This window comes from Trichosurus vulpecula, chromosome 4, assembly GCF_011100635.1.
Source record: "Trichosurus vulpecula isolate mTriVul1 chromosome 4, mTriVul1.pri, whole genome shotgun sequence".
Lineage (NCBI taxonomy): Eukaryota > Metazoa > Chordata > Mammalia > Diprotodontia > Phalangeridae > Trichosurus > Trichosurus vulpecula.
In genome coordinates, this window is record NC_050576.1 from 116430168 (window position 1) to 116452162 (window position 21995).

Here is a 21995-nt window from a genome sequence, read left to right on the forward strand (position 1 = left end):
TTAGGTTGTTGGACATTTTAATTTTCAGGGACAGAACTGATAGTATAGAAGACCTGTTGAGATATAATCAGCTCTTATCTACCATCACCCTAGAAATATTTTTTAAAACATTTATTTTTAGTTCTAAATTCTTTTCCCCTCTTCACTCCTTCCCCAGTCATTGAGAAGGCAAGAAATATTATCCCCAATATATATATGAAGTCACGCTAAACCTATTTCCATCCTGTGAATATACACCGAAAGATTTCATGACTTCTTCCAGTGATACTTAGCAACTCCGGAACATACCAACTTGAAATGTTGCATTTATATTTTTTTACTTTTCTTAGGTTGCACAAAACAACCTGATGATTATTATTAATTTGTCATAAATAATGCCTGTCTCTGAGTGGATTAATAAAAATGTACCCACTATGTGCTAGGTACTGTGTCAAGCACTAGGAATACAAATAAAAAAATGATGCCACTCTGCCATGCCCCCCCCCCCCCCCCCTTAAGTAGCTTACATTGTAAAAAGGAAGATGACACATAAAGGAGAATGGTCACCATATAAGGGAATTTTGGTCTGAGGAATCCCAGGGAGTTGATTGATAACATGGACAGTTGACATTTCCTTACCAGAAGCAATAGTACTCCAGGTCTGATTACTGTTTCCAAAGCAGGAGTCGGAAAGCAATAATGGTGGGGGAGGGTGGTAGGTTACAAGTATGGCAGCCAGGCAAATTGGCCTATGCGGATGGCTGTATAGGAAGTGAAATACATTGTCTGAGATTGGTCGGATTACCACTCTTATTTGCTCCCCAGTGGAGACATCTCAGCCCCGGGGCTGGAATTCCAAAGCTGAATGGGTCAGTTTCCTTAGGGACTAGAAGCATGATTTCTGGAGATCTGATCTAGAAGGTTCCAGGTAGAAAGCCGTAGGGCCAGCAAGGCAGATGGTAAAATTACCAGAGAGACAGCTAGATGGGATGTGAATTATAGTCTGGTCATATAGTGGACTGGGGGGGTTTTGCACTCATTCACCATCATGACAGCCCCAGGCAGAAGTTCCAAAATTAAGTAAATTGCCCCAGGGACTTAGGGTTCATGATTTACTTCCAAAGAAGTAAAAAACAATTTTCATTCATTAGAAGAGATTCTGTTCAGTCGGTCAGCTATTCCCAGGAAGTGCTTTAACTATTTTTAGCCCCAGGGGAACCATTATATATACATTTCTGCCATAGTAAAACAAATTGTGCTTTAGGGATCTGAAAACCTCTAGAATTTCCTAATGCATGTATATAGAGAGTAACTGGTTTACCCCAATAGGATTCATCTCAATAACCAATCCTCCGAACAATCTTACCTTGTTGTACTAAATGCAATTGAGAGAAGCAGAGTGATACTATAGCAGGATAAACCCCAAACCTCTGCTTGGCAGAAAACGTTTTTACACTGTATTGCTGTTTTACAAGTAAATGTAGTCAGTTGGTTCTTAAAGTGTGATTCTCCTAAGGGTAGGCTCAGTCACTCTTACCTTTCTTAAGGTTTGGGTTTTTTTTTTGCAAGTTATACTCTCTTATTAATTGAATCCTGTTTTTCTAGCTCTTGCAGTTCAACCCTGTAGAGCGTCTTGGTGCTGGAGTTGCTGGTGTTGAAGACATCAAGTCTCATCCATTTTTCACCCCTGTGGATTGGGCAGAACTAATGAGATGAAAACAATCCAAGGGTCATCTGAACAATCTCTGGTCCTCTCGGTGACAAGTGTCTCTGGCAATGCTGACTTGCAGTAATTTATAGAGCACCAGATCATTTGGACAAAGACATGTAAAGGAAATGGGGGAAGAAAAAGGCCAAAAGAGAACAATTTAATCTGAATTACCTATTATTTAATAGGACATTAGTTGATTTATACAGCAAGGGACCAAGGGACTATTGTATGTAAACCCTTGACCAAGGTGTGGTCTCTATTAAATCTGTGCGTGTTTGTATGTGTGCATGCACACTTGTGAGTGTGCATGTTGCAGAGAAATTATATACTCAATAGAAAAAGGAATGCACTTAAAAATGTACTTCTGATACATTATTGGAAGCACAGAACTTAGTGCCATGTGTAAGGAAAGCCTTGAAGTGTCAGTTAACACCATTTTCTTTCAGCTACAACTGGTGGAAATGATTAAATGACTTAATGTTATGTGCTGAATAAGATACCAGAAGTGCTTTATGCATAATGTCATATACAAAGTTTAAAAAGCAAGAACAAAAAGGAAATGTATATTCTCGTGAACTTTTTGAGCACTGCTTGAATGTATTTTGAATGTGGTTACATATTGTTTCACACCTTGGGAAACCCAGATAAGGGAACAAACAACAGTCCATGATGCTCTCAATTTTGCTTTGTGCTTTGTCTGTTTGACATTGACCATTTGCAACTTACATTCATATACCCTGTCTTCCTCCAGCCATCTCCACCCACCACCAAAGCCACTATTAGTGATTTGTGTTAAGAGACATGATTACGAAAAAGGGAATAGAGTAATTTATTTCCGCAAATTGTATCACCTTAATAAGGACCAAGAAATCATGCTAAATAAATGTATTGATAAAAATGTAAATCTTGTTTTTCTGTTAACAGTTATTTTCCCATGTTAATAAGGCTTCCACCCCTTTCTCCTTGGGAGAATGTTATTATCCTCAACTTAAAAAAAATAACCCTCATCAATTTCGGCCAAAAGATTGTTTTTCTGAAATCGATTACTCTGTTGTTCTAAGTATAGACTGAGCCATTTCCCCCCTGCTCCTCTCCCCATCCCTGCCCAAAAACATACAGTTTGTATAAAATTTCAGTGCAGCCTTCAGTGGCAGTCTTAGTATACACTGCCTGATATTTGATAGATACATATTCATATCTGTATTGAAGAGTAACAAAAGTGACAGAAATGAAGAGAGTAGTGACGACAAAAACGAATACCATGCTACTATTTGAATAGAAAGAAGGATAAAATGGACTTTCACGGTAAAGATTTTTATATGGCTTTTTGTGCAATTATTTTTCGGTGTATACTGATTTTTTTCCTTTTCATAGAGTTCACACTTTAGGGGCAGCCTACAATTTTTCTCCACATTCTCCTTATACTTTACTGCAGAAGTGTCAAGTGGCCCATCGGCATTGTGGCCTGTGGTAGTCCCCAGAGCTGCTGAACCAGGTTAAAATGTAATTGGGGAATATTTAACAAAATAAATAAAAATACAAAGAACAGAAGTAATGTTAATTTGTGGTTTTCTAAGTCAATATGCGGCCTGCAGGGATCTGGTTTAGTGGATTAGTTTTAGTTTAGGTTCAATGGCCTCAGTTTCTATTAGAGTTTGACACCATTGCCCTACTGCATCTTAGTTTATAGTTTAGTATACTTAGAACCTGAGAAATATAATCAAAGTTGAACTGAATAATGTTGCTATTTTATTACCAACAGACTTGCCCTGCTGATCTGTTTGAAGAATATGGATACTAACATACCCCAAATATTTGTAATATTTTATGTTTGTATGTAGATGTAATTGCTCTTCAGCATACCAACCTGTTTTCCTCTTGTGAAGATAAATGGAGTACAGTGGCGTTATTTTCTAAATCTTATACTTACAGACTTTCAAAGTTCAAAGAGCTTTGTCCAAAGCACAAAGGACAGGCAGAACCTTCAGCCACCAGAAATTTTCACAGTATTCTACATGCATGCTTTAAAATTGCTTGTATTTTTGAGTTCTATTGACAGCCTGCCCCCATCTTAAGTGCATCTGCACAGCTTCCATCTGCCAGTGACCAGGTCCACTCACCAAATTTGAAATGGAAAAGGAAAATGCTTTAGTGAAACAAAGGAAATGTGGAAGCATTTTTTGTCTTTTTCAGTTATTCCACTACTTTTTTTTTCCTCTCCTCCACCCCCTCCTTCTTGTGACCTGAATGCCATCTGAGGGGTTGTAACAACACTGGAGGTTGGGGAGCAGGTCACCAAGATCATCCCCTCTAGCATATTGGCCAAGATGATATCACTCTCTGGAATTGGATTTCAACTCACCACCCCCTTGTCTCAAAACAGGAACTCCCACAGGTGAGCAACAGGAATGACTTCCTGTGTCAGACTGGTAGGAAATCTGCCTGTGCTCAGAACTAGGACTTGCAGAACTTCCTTCCAGAAGTGCCCTGATTGTGACTTTATGTAACCACAGTGAAACACCGTGCTGTACCACTTGGTTTGTGTCCCCTGGGCTCAGATCATAGTAACATCAACTGATGAGTAACGTTAGTCTGTTAGGATTATTCCACTCTAACAACTTGTCAGTATTGTTTTGGCTTCATATATACGTATAAAAATTCACAAGTGTGTGCGTGTGTGTCTATGGATCAGAGAAAGGCAGATAGGAATCAAACTAGGAAAAATGGTTCACTAATTACCTGGTTTGAACCGGTTGGGTTTAATGTAGACATATCTCTTTATATGCTTTTAATAAACCTGGTTGACCTGATTTTCTATAGTAGTGAGTAGTAGAATAAATTTTTTTGAGAGGGAAAAGAAGATCCTTGACATTTTTGATTTATCCCCTTGCAAATATTTATTCTAAGTGCTAATACTATATTTTTGTGGAAGGAGAGAGGGAGGAATTAGGTACAGTCATCATAAAAGAAAACAGCCACTTGGCAGCATATCTTTACACCAAATGAATATAACTTGGATTTGTTATTCTATTTTTTAAAATATTACTTGAATAAATTAGTTTACTAGCTTCTTTGCAAAGGGTCTACTTCCAGAGTTACTATTGGCAATAATCATCTACCATGATGAAGTTCATTTGTCATGCCATTCATCTGAGGATCTAAAAGCGTAAATGAGAAAACAAACATTTTAACTACTTATTTCAAATATGATATGAGGTAGAGAGTGTTAAATGAATCAGGCAGAATAACTGAAATATTGAAAGCACACATTCCTATTGTATTCTTTTCATTCTTTTACCTACAACCTCATTTGTGTTTCATTCCCCCTGGGCTTTCTTATTTTTCCCTTTTTTGTTCATAAGAATGTACACTATGAAATTATTTGTCCATTGGCTTAAGTTCTATGTGTTTCTATTCCTTGGATACATGGCTAGATCACTGTGAACCAAACAAATTCCTCACTCTGCTATATTGGGAATTTTAAGGAAAATGGTATAGACTTGTAAAAAGCACAATCTGAGAGATTTTTGCTTAGGAGCCATGGTGGACTCAATATAAAAAAGTCAAACAGTGACAGGCTAAGCACATGGAAAGGCTTTTCTACTTACCACTAAGTATCCCCTCCAAAGCCTTCCACAGGCTTCACTGTATCTCTTGTGTAGGGTATTACTTTGGATCTGTCTGAAGCCTTTGGATGGGACACATGTCTCATCTAACCCTTGGCGTATCCACCTTCCTCACGTCAGCTGGGAGATTTCGGGTTCTTGCTTTACTTTTCAAAGTACCCTTCATGGAATCTAAGTTGCAAAAGACCTCAGAGGGCACCCAGTCCAACTCACACCTGAACACAAGCCCTTCTCTAACCCGTTGGGCAAATATCTTCCATCTTTTGTGTGAAGATCCCCAGTCAGGGGGAACCTCTAACATTTCCCTAGTAGTACCTTACATTTTATAATAGCTTGGGTAGTTATAAGGTTTTTCTTTATATTAAGCCTAAGTTAGTCTTCAACTTCCACTCATTGTCCCCTGTGGGGACAAGCAGAATTCTTGCTTCAAATAATAATTCACAGTTACAGTATTTTAAAGTTTGCAAAATACTTTACATGCTTAATCTTGTTTGATCCTCACAACTCTCATGAGGTGGGTGCTATCACTGCATCCACTTACACATGAGAAAACCGAGGTTCAGAGAGGTTAAATGCTTTTGTCCAGGGTCACATGGCTAATAGGTGTCTGAGGTAGAATTTGAAACTAGGTTGTTCTCATTTGATGTTGTGATATTATGTACCCTCTTCTCTACACCCATCCCTAAGCTAAACATCCCCAGTTCCTTCAACTGAGCTTTATATGGCATGAGCTCCAGATCCTTCGGCCTCCTAGTGGTCTCCTCTTCCTCCCCCATGTAGTCTTGCTTATCATTGTCTTTTCTCGTTTGTGATCCCCAGAGCTATATGTAGTAGTACTCCAGATGTGCCCTGATCCAGATACGGCACAGGACTATCACTTTTCTAGTTCAAGACACTCTGCCTGTGTTAATGCAGCTTGGATTGCATTTTTTCTTTTGGGGGGAGGGACGCGACAGAGCATACTATTGACTGATGATAAGCTTTGTAATTGGCCAGAATTTCCAGATGAATGGCTGTTCATCTCTGTTTCCCCCGTCTTGTACTTGTAAAGGTGCAAATGAACATCTGAACCCACATATAAGATAGCACAGTTGTCCCTAGTACATTTCATCTTCTTAGATTAGACTTGACCTTTTAATAGCCTGTTGAGCTTTTGGGGAGATCTTGGTGGTTATTCAGCACATTAGTCCTTCTCCAGTTCCATGGTGCCTCTGCCGTTTAGTCCTTCCAAGATGACTGGAGTGGCTGACCAGTCACCTCAGCTAGTTCTTTCAGTAACCTGAGGTATAATATAATTTGTGCCTGATGACTTGAATTTCTCAAGCTTACCTAGGTTCTCTATTACTGTCTTCCCCTTTAGCTTGGTTTTCAGTTCTCTGCTAACCATTTTTCTTCTGTCTTTACCAGTCCAGTGAGCGTTCTTCTTGGCAGAGAAACTGAAGCAAAATAAGATTTGAGTGATTCTACTTTCTCTCCATTTTCTGTTATCTTCATCTTACCCACCCAAGCAGCAGTCCTGTTCCTTCTTTTTTGGAGTATAGATTTTAAAAATGTCTTTATGTGCTTAGCTTTCCTCACTAGGTTTAATTCATTCTGAACTTTTAGCATTCTTGACAATTTTTTTTGAGATGGGACTTTTTTTGGGGGGGGAGGGTTAGGTGACTTGCCCAAGGTCACACAGCTAGTAAGTGAGACAAGTGTCTGAGGCTTCAGGTCTTCCTGACTCCAAGGCTGGTGCTCTACTCACTGCTCCACCTACCTGCCCTGTCACTGTTCTTATAGGACATGACCCTGTATACATTCTATGTTACCTGTTCTTATTTTCATCTTTTTAAAATGAGTTGGCTAATGGGTTTCCTGTGCATCCATATTAGTTTCTTTATATATGACACATCTTTTTCTTTCTCAATGCAATTATTTTTTCTACTCATCTTCTGAATTTAAGTTTTGAGAACTTCCCATCCTGCCTGAGCTGACTTTGCTTGTAGAATTTTAAACTACAGGATCCTGCCTATTTATCTCAGACTCTATTGAAGTCTATGCTCCCCAAATCTAGGGTGTGTTTTAATATTCTAGATCCCAGCTTCCCTTACAAATTCAAAGATGGAGTGGTGAGTCCCTATCCCTTTCCAGTTCTGAAGGAAAAGGCCATATTAATGACAGTCTTATTTGTCAATTTGTCAATTTGTTATTAAGTTATGGCCTTTCCCACTTGTCCCAGTTCACAGAATCTTGTGATTTTAGAGTTAAAAAGCCTTCAGACACCATTTAATCTAATCTATACAAAGGCATCCCACTGTTATATATCCCAGTGACCATCTAGCCCAGAACTGCGCAAACTGCAGCCTGCCGAAGGATTACAGGTGGCCTATGACAAATGTGGCCCACAGATTGTGCAGACTTGATCTACCCTTTGCTCAAAGACCTGCAGTAATAGAGGTAGTTTTTTCTAACATTAAAACTAATTTTCAACTTCAACCCATCACTATACTGGACTTGTTGATAGGTGCCGAGTTCACTAAAGAATCTGGTTTTTAGAAATAGCTTTCCTCCTTTACCTTCCACCTTTGTGTTGTTGCCCAACATCTTTACCCATTTCTGGAGGCTGCATAATTTTATGGTTATTCTGCCCTAAGGATAGCTGATAGAATGGAATAATACAGGGTTTAGGTCTATTTATCTCTAGATTAGAATATGAAAGTCAGGACTAAAGTTCATTGAGATGAAAATAGGTTTAGAGAACCCACCCATACTTACTAATTTTCTACTTCAAAGTCTTAACCTTTCCAGGATAGTGACAAAAAATGCAAAGCTGATATTGTCGCCCCCCTCACCTTGCCTTAAATTCTATATTTATACTAAAATAATCAGATTGATTCTGTGTCTTTTTTGATCAATCCTATTTACAATTAATTGATTTTGTCCTGTAACTGCCTAAGTCGTGATTCTTTGTCTCTGAACTTAATTCAGAAATTTAGCTGACCCGTAATAAATTCAGTTTAGAAATCCAGTTCTGTTAATCGTTGTTCTATTCTTGTGTCAAGGAAATCTGTTGCCCTAGAAGGATGCAGATGGACACCAGGGAGTCTCATCTAGTATCTTTACACCACCATGCTCTGTCCTTCAAGGATGTCTGGTTTATTATCCAGAGAAGTCTGGTTTGCTATCTTCTTGCAGATGCAGCAGGACTCAAACAATGAACATTTCTTAGTCACAGGAGGGAAGGAGGGGGTTGTTGCTAGCCTTCATTCCCAATTTCCATCCAATCCTATTTTCTTGTGTTTATGATACTAGCCTTCTTATTTTCAGTATTCCCCAAAACTTTAAGTGCTGTTAACACCATAACTGGGTCTTAGTTTGGCTGGGGAAGTTGAGACCCCATTTATTGGTATCTCACTTTACTAATAAATTTATCATGCTCAGAACTTTGTGCCACATTCTACCTTAATTTTTTTTAACTCTTACAGTATAGCTTTGTGTTTTGATGGCAGGCACAGTAAGATTCAAAACTGATGCTTTTTTCTCATTGCAGAACTTGAAACTACCATCTAATTAATTTAGGTTTTTGAGCATTTGATGTCTACTCAGCTCATTTTAAGTATCTAATATTAAGCCTTTATGTTGAAGGGCTCCTGAATGGCAAAGGCTAGGAAGTCAGCTCTTTCTAAATAAAGTACTAAACATAATAGCAATTGGGAAATAGGAAGCAAAGTGCCACAGGTTTTTTTGTGACTCAGGATTCACTTGTTCTCCCAAGGACAGTAAATAGGAAACTCGAGAATGAGCTTCCTCTTTCGTGAGATTTACGATAGTGGCATCCAGTAGTCAAATGATGCAGGCTTGCATTTGCGGGGCTCTTTGGAATTTCAATCTGTTTCTCTCTCATGACTTTTGCCTTTGATACAGGTATCTCCCGTCAGGGAGAAATACAGGTAGAGTAAAATTCATGGAACTACAAGAGAGAAGTGAAGTTAGGAAGAAAGTTAGGGCACATAACACGACAGGGTTAAACAGATAGGCTGAGGTTTCTGTCATGGCAATCACTTTTTTTGTTGAACTGAATCCTGGTGCAGATTCTTTCTCCTTAACTCCATAATGGTTAGTAAGAAAAGGTCACTGTCCCAGAAATAGGAATGGCCCTTTGCTTTGTTCCTGGAATCTGAGTCTCTTTTAGGAGAGGATTTGCCGTCACAGCCATCTAGAGCTAGTTCAGTCCACATCTCCTTTCTGAAGACAACTGAGAGGAAAGGAAGAGGCTTAGAAAATATCCTTCTGAAGGACTGTTTTAGCTTCCTTTGTGGCAGGAACACTCCTTATTGGGTGTGACAACAAGGGAAGAAGAAGAACAAGGTGTCTTTCAATCAAGTACAGGATCTGGTTTTGAAAATTTCAGGTTCTGGAGAAACTGGTCACCAAGAGTGCACAGTCACTTCCCAAAATGGCATTTGTTGGTCAGAGAATCATAAAAACTTGAAGAAATGGTTAAAACTTTCTAGTTCCCACAGTCTCATTTTACACATGAAGAAACCGAGGTTCAGAGAGAGGGAAAGTAAGTGGCTTACTCAGAGTCATACAACTACTAAATTAAAAAGTCAGAACTAGAACCCAGGTCTTCCAACTCCAAATTTAGTGCTATTTCTGATGTTGAGTCATCAAATGCGAGGGCCCTCTGGAATTCAATTAAAACAAATTTAAGTGCCTACTATGTACTAGGTACTGTGTTTAGTGCTGGGCATACACAAAGGCAAGACAGTCCTTGCCCTCAAGGAACAAAAGGGGGAGACAACATGCAAACAAATATATACAAAGCAACTATATATAGGATAAATGGGAAATAGTTAACAGAAGGAAGGCATGAGAATTAAAGAGGCAAGTGTCAGTACACAGTGAAGGTTATTTAACCTCTTTATCCAACAAACATTTCCTAAGCACTTTAGTGAGTACAGAGCAATGTGCTAGGCACAAGAAGAGATAGAAAATTTAGATAAGATACAGTCTTCACTTTTCTTGGAATTCAGTTTACTTAGTTCTTTGGCTGTCTAGAGATTTGATTTGATGTGGTATCTCCCTTAGACTGTCAGATTATGTCTCTTATCCCCTAGGGATTTCAGTAATTTTATTGAGAAATAGATTAGGGCCAACTAAAAACATAAGGTATCTATGAAGATTTGTTTATCAAAGTTATTTGTTGCCACACCAGCCTCAAGGTTGACTTAGAGGAAAAAGGCCTTGGTAAGTATTTGAGAGACCTAACTTTGTCCAAAGGGGGAAAAAAGGACCCCTAAAAAGATTTGAAGAACTCAGAAAAATCTCTTCTTTCTCCCTTTTTCATTCATTGGTTAAATGATTCCTTCTTGGAGTCAAATTCAATCCAAAAAAGTGTTGATTTGATGTGATATACACATAGGCATATATACAATATTAAATCATATGTATATGTAAATAGATACGTGTATGCACACCGATACTGTGCACACAAATGTGTGTACATGTATACATGTATCTATGTAAACATGTATGTACCATGTCAATGGGGCACATCATATCTATATACATATGTGTGTGCATATGTATAAATGTGATATACATGCATATGGTTTTGTAGATATGCATTTATGTCCATCAATATTCTGTAAGCTTATGTTTTGTGTGTATGGACGTATATGTGCATGCATATATTTGTGTGTATACATATACAACCTCTCCCCTGCCACAAAGTGTCAAGTAGTAGACTGGAAGAGAACATACAATTGTGTTTTCCCCAATTATTGAAAATGAAACTCATGACTTAGGGTTAAAGACAAATAAGTCCAATCTCACTTTTCCCCTTATATTTTGTAACAAACCACCCCACTGTATTCTTTTACTTTAAGTTTTGTTTAGGTGCTTTTTTAAAATAGAGTCTCCTTTGATGGGGTGTCCCACTCTTGGCTTTAAAGGGGAGTCCACTCTTTAAAGGGGACTCCACACTTGTTGAAGACTTTTTCCGGCCTAAGTTAATTTTTGTCAGTTTCAGGTTATTGCCCCTATCTTTTAGTTTGCTGTATTCATGATAAACGTAGATTTTTAGGAGTTAATAATTTCAAATTTCCTCCCCAATGTAACTAAAAAGACATTTTAAAAAAAAGTTATCTTCAGTGTTTATCATCAGTATATTCTCATTCTGCTCTTTAGTTTTTCTGATGGCTTTTATGAGACAATATCAATATTTGCTATTCATTGTCAATTACCCTTCATTTCATGTATATACTCCCTTAAAATTTGTGTTAATTAATGGGTTTCTCAGTCAACCACATTATTAGTCCTACTAGATACCATCCCTTTTCTTCTTCAAAGGAACCAACTGTGACTGTGTCACTAGAATTTTATTCTTGAGAGCATTCTGAGCCCTCTTGAAACTACTTCCCTTTAAGAGTCCTAGGCCATTGAATCCTACCTATCCTTTTTTCTAAACTTTTTGAAATTTGTCCTATTAAAGAGTAGGTTATATATTAGACCATGTCCAGCACATGCCTTTCTATCAATTACAAATCCTAATGATATAGTCACCACTTCCTACAGTTCAGTTTGGGATCATAATATTTAGGGCTGGAGAAGACCTTAGAATTCATCCAAATCCAACCTCATTTTACTGGTGAGAAAATCGCGGTCCAGAGACATTAATTTCTCCAAAGTCACATGGGCAGTAGGTAGTAGAGGTTTTTTTCTTCTTACTATTGGTAAAAATCAGGTACAAAATATTTATTTCTTCCACTTTCTGAACATAAGATTATTATCTAGTTAAAACATCATTTTATTAGCTTCTCTGTTTTAAGCAGAGAGGGCCTTCTAGCAGACAGCTAATATAATCGAAATCTCCTCTTAAAACTATTCTGGCTTGATGTCTGGAAAAACTTCCCAACAATTAGCACTTACCCAAAGTGGAATGACCCGCCTTTGGTGGTGCTGAGTGTCACCTCCATAAAGGTCTTCAAGCAAAGGTGGATGATTGCTTACTTGTCTGGTATGTTATAGTGGAGATTAATCAATCTTCCCCTTTGACATATATTACGAGTGGAGATATTTGTAAGCAGTGTGTCCCAGGAACCTTTTTTTTCTTCCTTTTTAGTTGTAAACAATAGATGATTGCTTATCTTTCGTTATCAGCATCTGTAACTTCAGGGCTACCAATGATCTAAGCAGTGTCCATGGGGTTAATGATAGGCCTAAGACATGGAAGGAGAAGGACTTTTAAAAGAGGAAAAAATAAAGGAATTAGAAGGAAATAGGAGTAGGAGAAAGTTGCATGTACTAGCAAGCAATTCAAATCAAAAACCAAAGCCATAGCTTCTCATTTCTTTTATTTCTTCTAGTCATCCCTTAGAGCTATGTTTACCAACATATCTACCAAATCTATGTTATCATATCTTATCAAAACTATCTTACATCACTTAAAAGTTGTAAGTGCTCCAGAATGGGTGCCTTTTTCCACCAATGTAGATTGCAACCCTTACATAACTTAATAAATGAATTCCAGGAGTCAATATGGCTGAAAGAAAAAAAAATCTTCCAGTGATCAATTTTCTGGTGATGAGTTTTTCTGCATTTAGCAAAACTGGTTCTCAGAGAATAACAGTCCATTGCTAGGCCCATACTTGAAGCTTTTGCAGCATGATGTAGGGACCCGCCAGAGTTTCTGCTCCCATGGAATATAGCCTTCGAGAGCCCAGAATCATTTCTGTATCACAATAAAATGTCAACATTGAGGAGGAGAGGCAAGAAGAGACAGGGATCCACTATCTCTCTTCAATTCCAATTCAAAAAGCAGTTGTTGCATTATGTGCAAAATGTTTGGGAAATAAATATGAAACAACCCAAAGAACCCATTTTTTCCCTTCAGATACTTACATTCTACTGAGGAATGTTAACATCTAAGCAGAGAAGTAAGAGAAAAGTAGAGAGCTCCTCACAATTAGAGGGACATGTCTAAAGTGGAATGTTGCTTGGGGAGGTAGTAAGAACACCTGAGATCCTCAAGTAGAGACTTATTGCCACTAGTCCGGGTGAATGGGAGATTCCTGCTTAGGTACATGTTGGACTAAGTTGACCTGCCCCTGGGAATCTTTCTGATTCCGCAGTTCTGTGATACTTTGATCCTATGGTTTGGTTAGCCTTTCCAAACTCGACAGGTGTTCAGTCGTTTTCTAAGCAGAGGTGGTGTGCATGCACTATCATCTGTAGAATCAGAGCTAAAGAAAGAAAAGAGAACTGCCCTTTTTGGGTATAGATGTGAAGAGCTGCTGGGGATGTAGATGGGTAAGCTGAAGTTGCTAGGAAGGAACAGGGCTATGTTGCCTGCTTCAAGCTGGGGTGGGGGATTCAGGGGCATACGCCTGCTCCTGACTCATGGGGCGATGGTGGCCTAATCAGGTCCTTTCAGGTAGACTGCAGTTTGTCTATTTGGAAAATGGGCATCATTCTGCATAGGAGGAACTGCATTTTAAAGACTAGATAACAAGTGTCCTGAGGATAGAGAATTCATTGTGCCCTATCTTAATGTCCTTAAAAATGTGCCACATATTTTGTAGGTTTTCTATAAATGAGGCTTGAGTGAATCTTGTAGTACCTGTACCCTGGATTTACATGGCCTCTTATCTGTTGGAAGCTTTCAAACGCTTTTACTTCTTTTACCTTATTTGTCCTTTCACTATCCCTGTGAGGTATGGAGGGGTAGGATTTGTGTCCCAGAGATTTTATAGCTTAGCTAAACTTATGGAATAAAGCCACATACTACGTGCTTGGGTGTAGTCTTGAAGAAGGCACTGGGGTGCCCCTCCCCAGGGTAACAGTTGAGACCTGAGAAACTGTGGGGTTCCAGTTTGATGAGATCACTCTAGGAGTGAGGGAAGAACTCTTTGAAGACATCTATTAAAACTTTATTTTATATATATACATTAATAACATTAATGTAGAATTACATTATTAATAACATTAACACTGAGACAGTGATCTTAAATTAGTCAGGAAATTTGAGTAGCTATTGAAGAATAGTGAGTGAGGGAAGAACTCTTTTTGAGGAAATCTTTGAGCTCTTCGAGGTTAATAACATGAACACTGAGACAATAATTTTAAATTGGTCAGGAAGGGTGAGCATGTATTGAAGGATAATGAGTGCAGTAATTTAGTGCCTCGTTTTAGCCTTAAACCGAGGGACTGAGGTTTGTAAGGCACTGAGTTATTGTATGGGATTGCTAATAAGGTATATTTTGACCAGTGATAAATATATTGACCTACCAACAAGCCTCTGCAATATGTTTAGATAACTTCATATATTTCAGCATGTCATTTGCATTGTCAGCAATTTTCCCATCTGCCTCTCTGCTCACGCGATGACCCAACTGTCTCAATAAAAACATGTTGGCTTTGATTTATAAAGTCAACGTTTCTGTCCAAACTATTATTAGGAGGATGTTTTAAGCTATTTTTTCCATAGTGTGGATACATTTATACTTAGCCTTATGAATACTCTCTCCCACTTCCCCTTGTTACCAGTAACACATGTTTGTAAGATAGAGGGCCATATGGGTTGGGTTGGAGGTATAGTCTGGGGAGCAGAGAGAAGCTAAGTGGCCCTACAAAAGGATCGAATACACAATCACATTAACAAAGTTCTCTAACCAATCTAAATAAATTTGAGCCCTAAAATACTAAGGCTACATGCTACTGGCTACTCTCTCTTGATGCTCTTTCTACCTATCTGCTTGCTCCTTCTGCTAAGTTTTCATCAAGGTCATGCTCCACTAACTGTGACTGTGCCACAGGGCCCTGTCCTGGGTCCTCTTCTCTTTTCCCTCTCTATACTATTTCACTTACTGATTTTGTTAGCTCCTATAAGTCCAATTCTTATCTTTGTGCTTATGATTCTTAAATATGCTTATCCAATCCTAAACTGTCTGCTGATCTCCAGTATCTTCAATTTCCTATTGGGTGTCCTGTAGACTCATTATGTCCCAAACTGAACTTGTCTTTCCCCACAAACCCTCTCCACTTCTGAACTTCCATATTACTATCAAAGGAGCCACCATCTAATTAGGCACATAGGTATACAACTTAGGTATCATCCTCAATTCTTCACTCTCTGTCACTCTCTATGATTTCACTTTTGTAACATCATTCTAATATACTCCCTTATCTCTTCTGATACTGGCACCACCCTGATACTGGCCTTCATCTTTTATGGCTGGACTATTGCAATAGCCTGCTGTTTGATCTGGCTGCCTCAAGTCTCTCCCCACTCCAGTCTTTCCTCCCTTCTGCTACCAAAGTGATTTTCCTAAAGCACAGGCTCAACCATTTCCCTACCATACTTAATGAACTCCAGTGGCTCCCTATCACCTCTAGGATCAAGTATAAAAATCTTGTTTGGCATTCAAAGCCCCTCCACCTTTTCAACCTTCTTACCTTTTACAAACCCCATGTTTTCTTCATTCCAGTGACATTGATATCCTTGCTGTTCCTCGAATGAGACACTCCATCTCCCAACTCTGAATGTTTTCACTGGCTGTTTCCCCATGCCTGGAATGCTTGTCCTCCTCATCTCGACCTCCTGATTTCCTCAGCATCCTCAGATCCCAGCTAAAATCCCACCTTCAGAAAACCTTTTCTCAATCTTTCTTAATTTGAGTGCCTTCTTTTTGTGGATTATTTCATTATTTCTGGTTTTTATTTTCATTATTTTTGAATCTTTCATTATTTCTGGTGTATTGCTTGTTCGAACATAGCTGTTTGTGTATTGTCTCTCCCATTAGACTGTGAGTTCCTTGAGGACAAGGACTATCTATCTGCGTATCCCCAGCACTTAGCACAGTGCCTGGCACATTGGTGCTTAATAAATGTTTATTGACTGATAAATACATATGTGTATATATAGATATAGATATATACATTGACATTTTATCTATATATAAAACCACACACTTTACATATATGATCTCATTTGAGCATCACACCAACCCTGCATGAGGTAGAATCATAGGCAGGTAGTGCATGTATTTTTATCTGCATTTTGTGTAAGTTGAGGAAACTGAGACCCAAAGAGATAAACAACTTGATGAAGTTACACAGGTAGTAAGTGTTGGAGCTAGGACCTGAACACAGGGTTTAGGGCTCAGGGTCCTCTATCTTATCTGCTAGCATTACATTGTCTCTCATCATGGAAGATGGGGAGAGGAATTCTCTGTGCTTCCCCCTCCCACTTCCTACATCTCCTACCTGCAGTACTAGCAAATCCTCTACTCAGTCAATGTTGCCCACCCTGCCCCACTGAATCAGGCCAGTTCAGGGTCCTTCTAAACTTGACATGTTGGAACAGTTCGTCAGCGCACAAAGCCAATGGAGACCCACCATAAAGCTCAGGGTTCCACCTTCCTCTTCCCAAGGATCTTTCATTACTTCATTGCTCCATCTGGACTCTGCACTCACTCCCTCCACTCCCTACCACCTCCCCACTAGTCAGGCCAATTCCATGTCAGGTTATAGCTTAAAGAGTCAGACTTCCTTCTGTTGCCACCCTCTGCTCCTTTGCTGTAAATTTAAGCCAGATTCAGTATCTTTGTATCTTTTCCTCACTATGGGTTTTCATGGGTGGGCATGGTGTGTGTGTGTGTGTGTGTGTGTGTGTGTGTGTGTGTGTGTGTGTGTTGTGTGTAGTAGGGGGTGTTGTTGGGCAGTTGCTGCCTGCTGCAGCTGGCTCCTTTCAAATCAGCCCCCCTTCCCTCCCCTAGTGCTCAGCTAACTCCCTAGGTCTGGAGAATATTCCCTGCCTCCACCTCACCCTCCCATTACAAAATCCTCGGCAGCTTCCAGATGAGGCTTTTGTTGCCTAAACTCTTAGATCTTTAGCAGAGAAATTACCAAAAGACTGTCCTCTCTCCCTCTTTCTCTCCCGCCCCTTGTTCTCTGTCTCTTTTTCCTCCTTTTGTCTCCTCCACTAGCTGGGGTCAAAATCCATAGCCAGACTGAGAGCATGGTAGCTATTCCAGGACCCAGATGCCAATATGTGGCAGCATCTGGCTTATTGGCAAGCATCGAAGGCAGTTGTGCTGGCTGCTTCTGGGCCTGTCATGCGGCCCAGCCTGCTGATGGGTGCCCTGTCACAGAATTGAGTTTCTTTGAGAATATGGTCCCAACCAGGGAGCCCAACAGAAGACAATGAAACATACTGAGAGGACATGAATTATTGGGCAGGGTGGCTGTGCGCTGCTGCTTTGATGGCAGTTCCGGACCTGTTTTTCAAAAATAACCGTTTCATGTCGTCCACGACGGCTCCACCATAACCTTACCTTCTTGTGCCGTCAGTGTTGCAGGTGCCTTAAGGCATGGAACTCCTTGAAAGAGAACACAAATCAGTAAAAATGTTGAGATAAAATCCATCTCCTCAGAGGCAGCGTGTTTGGCATAGGGAACGCATGATAACAGCTTGCTTTTAGAAAGGTGACATTTCTGCTGAAGGCTGAATAATAAAAAATGCATTTTCAAAACCCAGCTCTTCAGTGTCTTCTGATAGTCGATGCGCAGAGTGGAGGCCATTTCCGCATTTTGAGGGGCCCCTTTGTTGAGCCCACACATATCCCCCCACCTTGATCTGTGGGCCTATTAACCCTCTTTGACACTGATGAGACTGAAGCATTGGCAGTTTTATCTCTTAAGCGTGTAATTCTTTACAAATCCCTTATATTTGTAATACGACTTTTTTTCCCCTCAGAGCGCATTCATATCCATTATCTCATTTAATCCTCACAGCAACATTTGGAAGAAGTGGAGGGCAGGTGGTATCATCCCCATTGTTCAGATGGAAAAAACCCCCAAAATAGAGAGCCCTACCTTTCATTCACTACCTGTGTGAACTTGGGCTAGTTGAGAAACCTCTCTGGGTCTTAATTTCCTCTTCTACAAAATTGAGGGTTTGGATCAGTGACCTCCAAAGTCATTCCTAGCTTTAAATCTACGAATAAATGTGCATTTTTCATTCTGTAATCACTCTAGATGAGATATTCACACATTCAAATGCAACAAAAATTTTTTTGAGCACCCACTTTGTGCAAGGCACATGTTCTCTATGTCTCTGCTGAAGTCATTGTGAAATCCTTATGGACAGCGTGTATCTTCCATTTCCTTTGTATCTTTTATCATCTTCATCCTAGCGTGTGTGTGTGTGTGTGTGTGTGTGTGTGTGTGTGTGTGTGTGTACGCGCATGTGTGTGTATGATAAATGTGCACACATACACACCATGAGACTGTGCACACTGAATGCTGAGTCTGTGCTATTAAAATGGAAGACGGCAATGGGAGAAAGGTTGAGCTTGCTTTAACTTCATTTTAAAGAGTCTGTAGAGGAGGCTGGCAATCTCTTTTCCCTGTGAGATGCTTCACTTACTGTTCTTTTTAGCACCTCCACCTAGTCTCCCAAGAGTATGCTGTTGGGCATTATCAAAGACCATGATTGGTAGCAAGGGCGATGCTTGCTACCCTACCACCCCCAATCAAGTTTTCTGAGAGAAGCAGGAGAATGGAGGGTTCCTGCTGTGTTCCAAGGGGGGTGCGGTACACTAGCCAGCTGTTTAGCACATTCTACCGTAGAGTAGGTATGTTGCAGATGTGCACCAATCTTGAGATTGAATTAAGCATTTTCCTGTCAAAGGTATTTATGGAAAATCAGGCTTGCATGTGTAATAATAAATAGCATTATAGAAGTATAACATGCTATTGGTAGACTAATGCTGTATTTCTCAGCCCTTTGGTATATGAGTTTTTCTTTCTCTTGGAAAATAAATTCTGTTGGAAAAGAAGGCCCTTCTAAGATTTGGTGCCTTAGAAAGTGTATAGTAAAATCGCACCACTTCAGGAAGTCAATTTGAATATGGTGAACTAAAGAATATTTAAAAAGTAATAGTTTTATTAATTTTAAGAAATGACTTCAAACTCAATGCATTTAAAACAGAAATGATTCATTATTTTTTCTCCCTAAAGCCTTCCCACTCTGCCATACCCCTCCAACCCCATCCAGCACCATGTTGATAATTGTGACTGGTAATTCTCCAGCATCTGTCTGAGTCAAAACTATTTTAGAAGGTACTACCGAAGGCTGTTGGTACATGGGCGTTAGCTCCTTAGTCCATTCTTTTCTCTACACTGCAGGTATTTCCATAGCTTGTTACAATGGAAAAATGCTCATTACTGTGGGGGCTGTTCAAGTCTGCAGTGTCCATTGCATTTTTCTTCAGAAAAAAAAGTTCTGTTGAGGGCACCATGAACCTTTGAGGCCCACAAGGTTGGAGAGCTCACAGGCATCCTTGACTCTTCACTCTATCCAGTCCTTTGCCAAGTCTTGTTGGCTCTCCCTCCAGGATATATCTTACATCTGTGCCCTCTTTCTGATAACTTTGCATAGCTCTGCCTCACTCAAATCCAATTCACGGGTAAGTCAAGACATCACCCTCAGAAATGAAGGATTAATAGCAACAACAACAACACCTCACACAACCACCACCATAGGTTAGGGCCTTGTCACTTCTGGCCTGGACTAGTTTAATAACATTCTAATCAGACTCATTGCCTCCAGGCTCTTTCCCCATCCTCCAGGTAACTGACAAATTATTATTTTGTGCCTTGCTCAAAATATGCCAGTGGCTCCTTCTTGCCTCTAGGCTAAAATACAAATTCTTCTGTTTGGCTTTTAAAACCCTTTCCTTCCTTTCTTCCTTCCTTCCTTCTTTTCTTCCTTCCTTCCTTCCTTCCTTCCTTCCTTTCCTTTCCTTTCCTTTCCTTTCTTCCTCTCTTTCTGTCTCTATGATATCACTGATCTAGGGAATCCCTCACAAGCAACAGTTTAATACTAAAACTTCTCTGTAATGTGTAGTCTTAAATAGTTGCCTGAGGGCAATGGATAGTTAAATGACTTCCCCAGGGTAACACAACGAAGATATGTCAGAGGTAAGACTTGAATCTAGGTCTTCCTGACTATGAAGCTCTCTATCCGCTATACCATGATAATTATAATTAGTGTATTACACATACAGTAATATTTCTAACCTCTTGAAAAGCACTTCGAGCTCTTAGGCAGTTTGCATTAATTTGCTTCTCCTCCACCCCAACTTAAGACTACTAATTGGTTTGGGGCACAACTGGATTTTTTCATAGTAGCATTAAAAGTAAATTTCAGCTCATCTTTTATCAAAACTACTACAAATTTCTACTTAATGGAACTTGATTTGCTGGGCTTCTCTTTTTAGCTCTTTGGATGCATGGGCTAAGCTTCTCCTAAAATGTACTTTCCATTTTTATTAGAGCCATGACAGAATCTGCTTGTCAGTATAGAGACCTGGCTCGGCCTTGGGGTTTTGGCAGTCGGGCATTGCTGTCTGTGTGAGTGATAAGTTACCAGGAGGGTTGGGACTCCATTGCCCCGTTAGCTGCCCCACCTCCTTCATTTAGGATGAACGTTTGTGTTGTGTTGTGTGTGTGTATATGTGTGTGTGTGTGTGTGTGTGTGTGTGTGTGTGTGTGTGTCTGGCAGGGTACAGAGATCTCAAACTGTTTCAGCTTAGAGTTTCTGGGCTGTATCCTGCCCTGGAGCTCAGGTGATGGCTTTGTGAACTCCCTGCTGTTCCACAATCATACCAACCACACAGCCACTGGATTATCTGCTCACATGACTGGCACGAGTTCTGGAAATGCAGTAACTAAAATTAAATAATTCTTTCCGTTATGGAATTTTGAACTAACCTTTTGGAACTCAGAGGGAAGAATAGGGTAGGTGGATGATGACAGGAAGGGAATTAGTCTGGCAAATGACACATTCAAGAAGGAAATTTAAGAGGCCCCTCTCAAATATTCAGAGTTCAAAGTTTAGGTGATTGTATATATTTTGAATTTAAAATGATTTTGCAAACGGATGTTTTTCAAGATTTTTTTTAATTGCCTGCCAGGGTGGGAAATCCTAACACAACAGCATGGTACTGGGGCATGAAGAACAGCAAGTGAAACGGATTTATAAAGCCCATAAATAAAAATGAAACTCATTTCATTGTCCAACCTGAGTGAAACAGCACAATCTGTCCCAATTCTGATAAATGGTGGGATGGAAAACAGGTAAGGGAAGAATCTTTCCATTTTAATAAGGCAACGTAAGCATGATATTTCAAGAAAAAGGTCCTTTTCATTGCTAGACTTGACCATAAAAACATGGCGCCCTTATCTATACAACAGAGGAAAAAGCAGGGTTTTTTTTTTTTGTAGAGAAATGCAGTGGACACTGCAGATTTAAAAAGACGCTATAGTAAAGAGCATTTTTCAAATGTAACAAGGAACGGAAGTACCTGTAGCGTAGAGAAAGGAGTGGACTAAGGAGCCAGTGCCAAGGTGTCAACAGCCTTAGGTAATCCCTTCTAAAACAGTTTTGACTTGGGCAGATGCCAGCCAGTTACTAGTCATTGTTGGATAGTGCATTGCTACATACTGCTGAACTACGTTTCTTATAACTTTCCCATTGCTGTGGTTATAGGCATAATTTGTGTCCTAGAGCTGAAGCTTTGTGTTTACATTGACTGGGTTCAGTTTAGTGGGGAGGGATGAAGGAAGGAGCACAGTTCCCACAAAAGTTTTCTTTCTGTTCATGTTCCCACCCAGGATTTAACCTTGAA

At 39.6% G+C, this 21995-nt stretch overlaps 1 protein-coding gene across 2 annotated transcripts in view; it reads left to right on the forward strand.

Annotated features, from left to right (window-relative positions):
• Positions 1–2594, forward strand: part of RPS6KC1 (ribosomal protein S6 kinase C1) — a 214433-nt gene extending 211839 nt beyond the window's left edge. For both annotated transcript variants that reach the window (XM_036756298.1, XM_036756299.1), the window contains one exon: positions 1585–2594. In XM_036756298.1, coding sequence (XP_036612193.1) covers positions 1585–1695 — 111 coding nt within the window. In that variant the 3' untranslated portion in view covers positions 1696–2594. The remainder of the gene's footprint in view (positions 1–1584) is intronic.
• The last annotated feature ends 19401 nt before the right edge of the window (positions 2595–21995 follow it).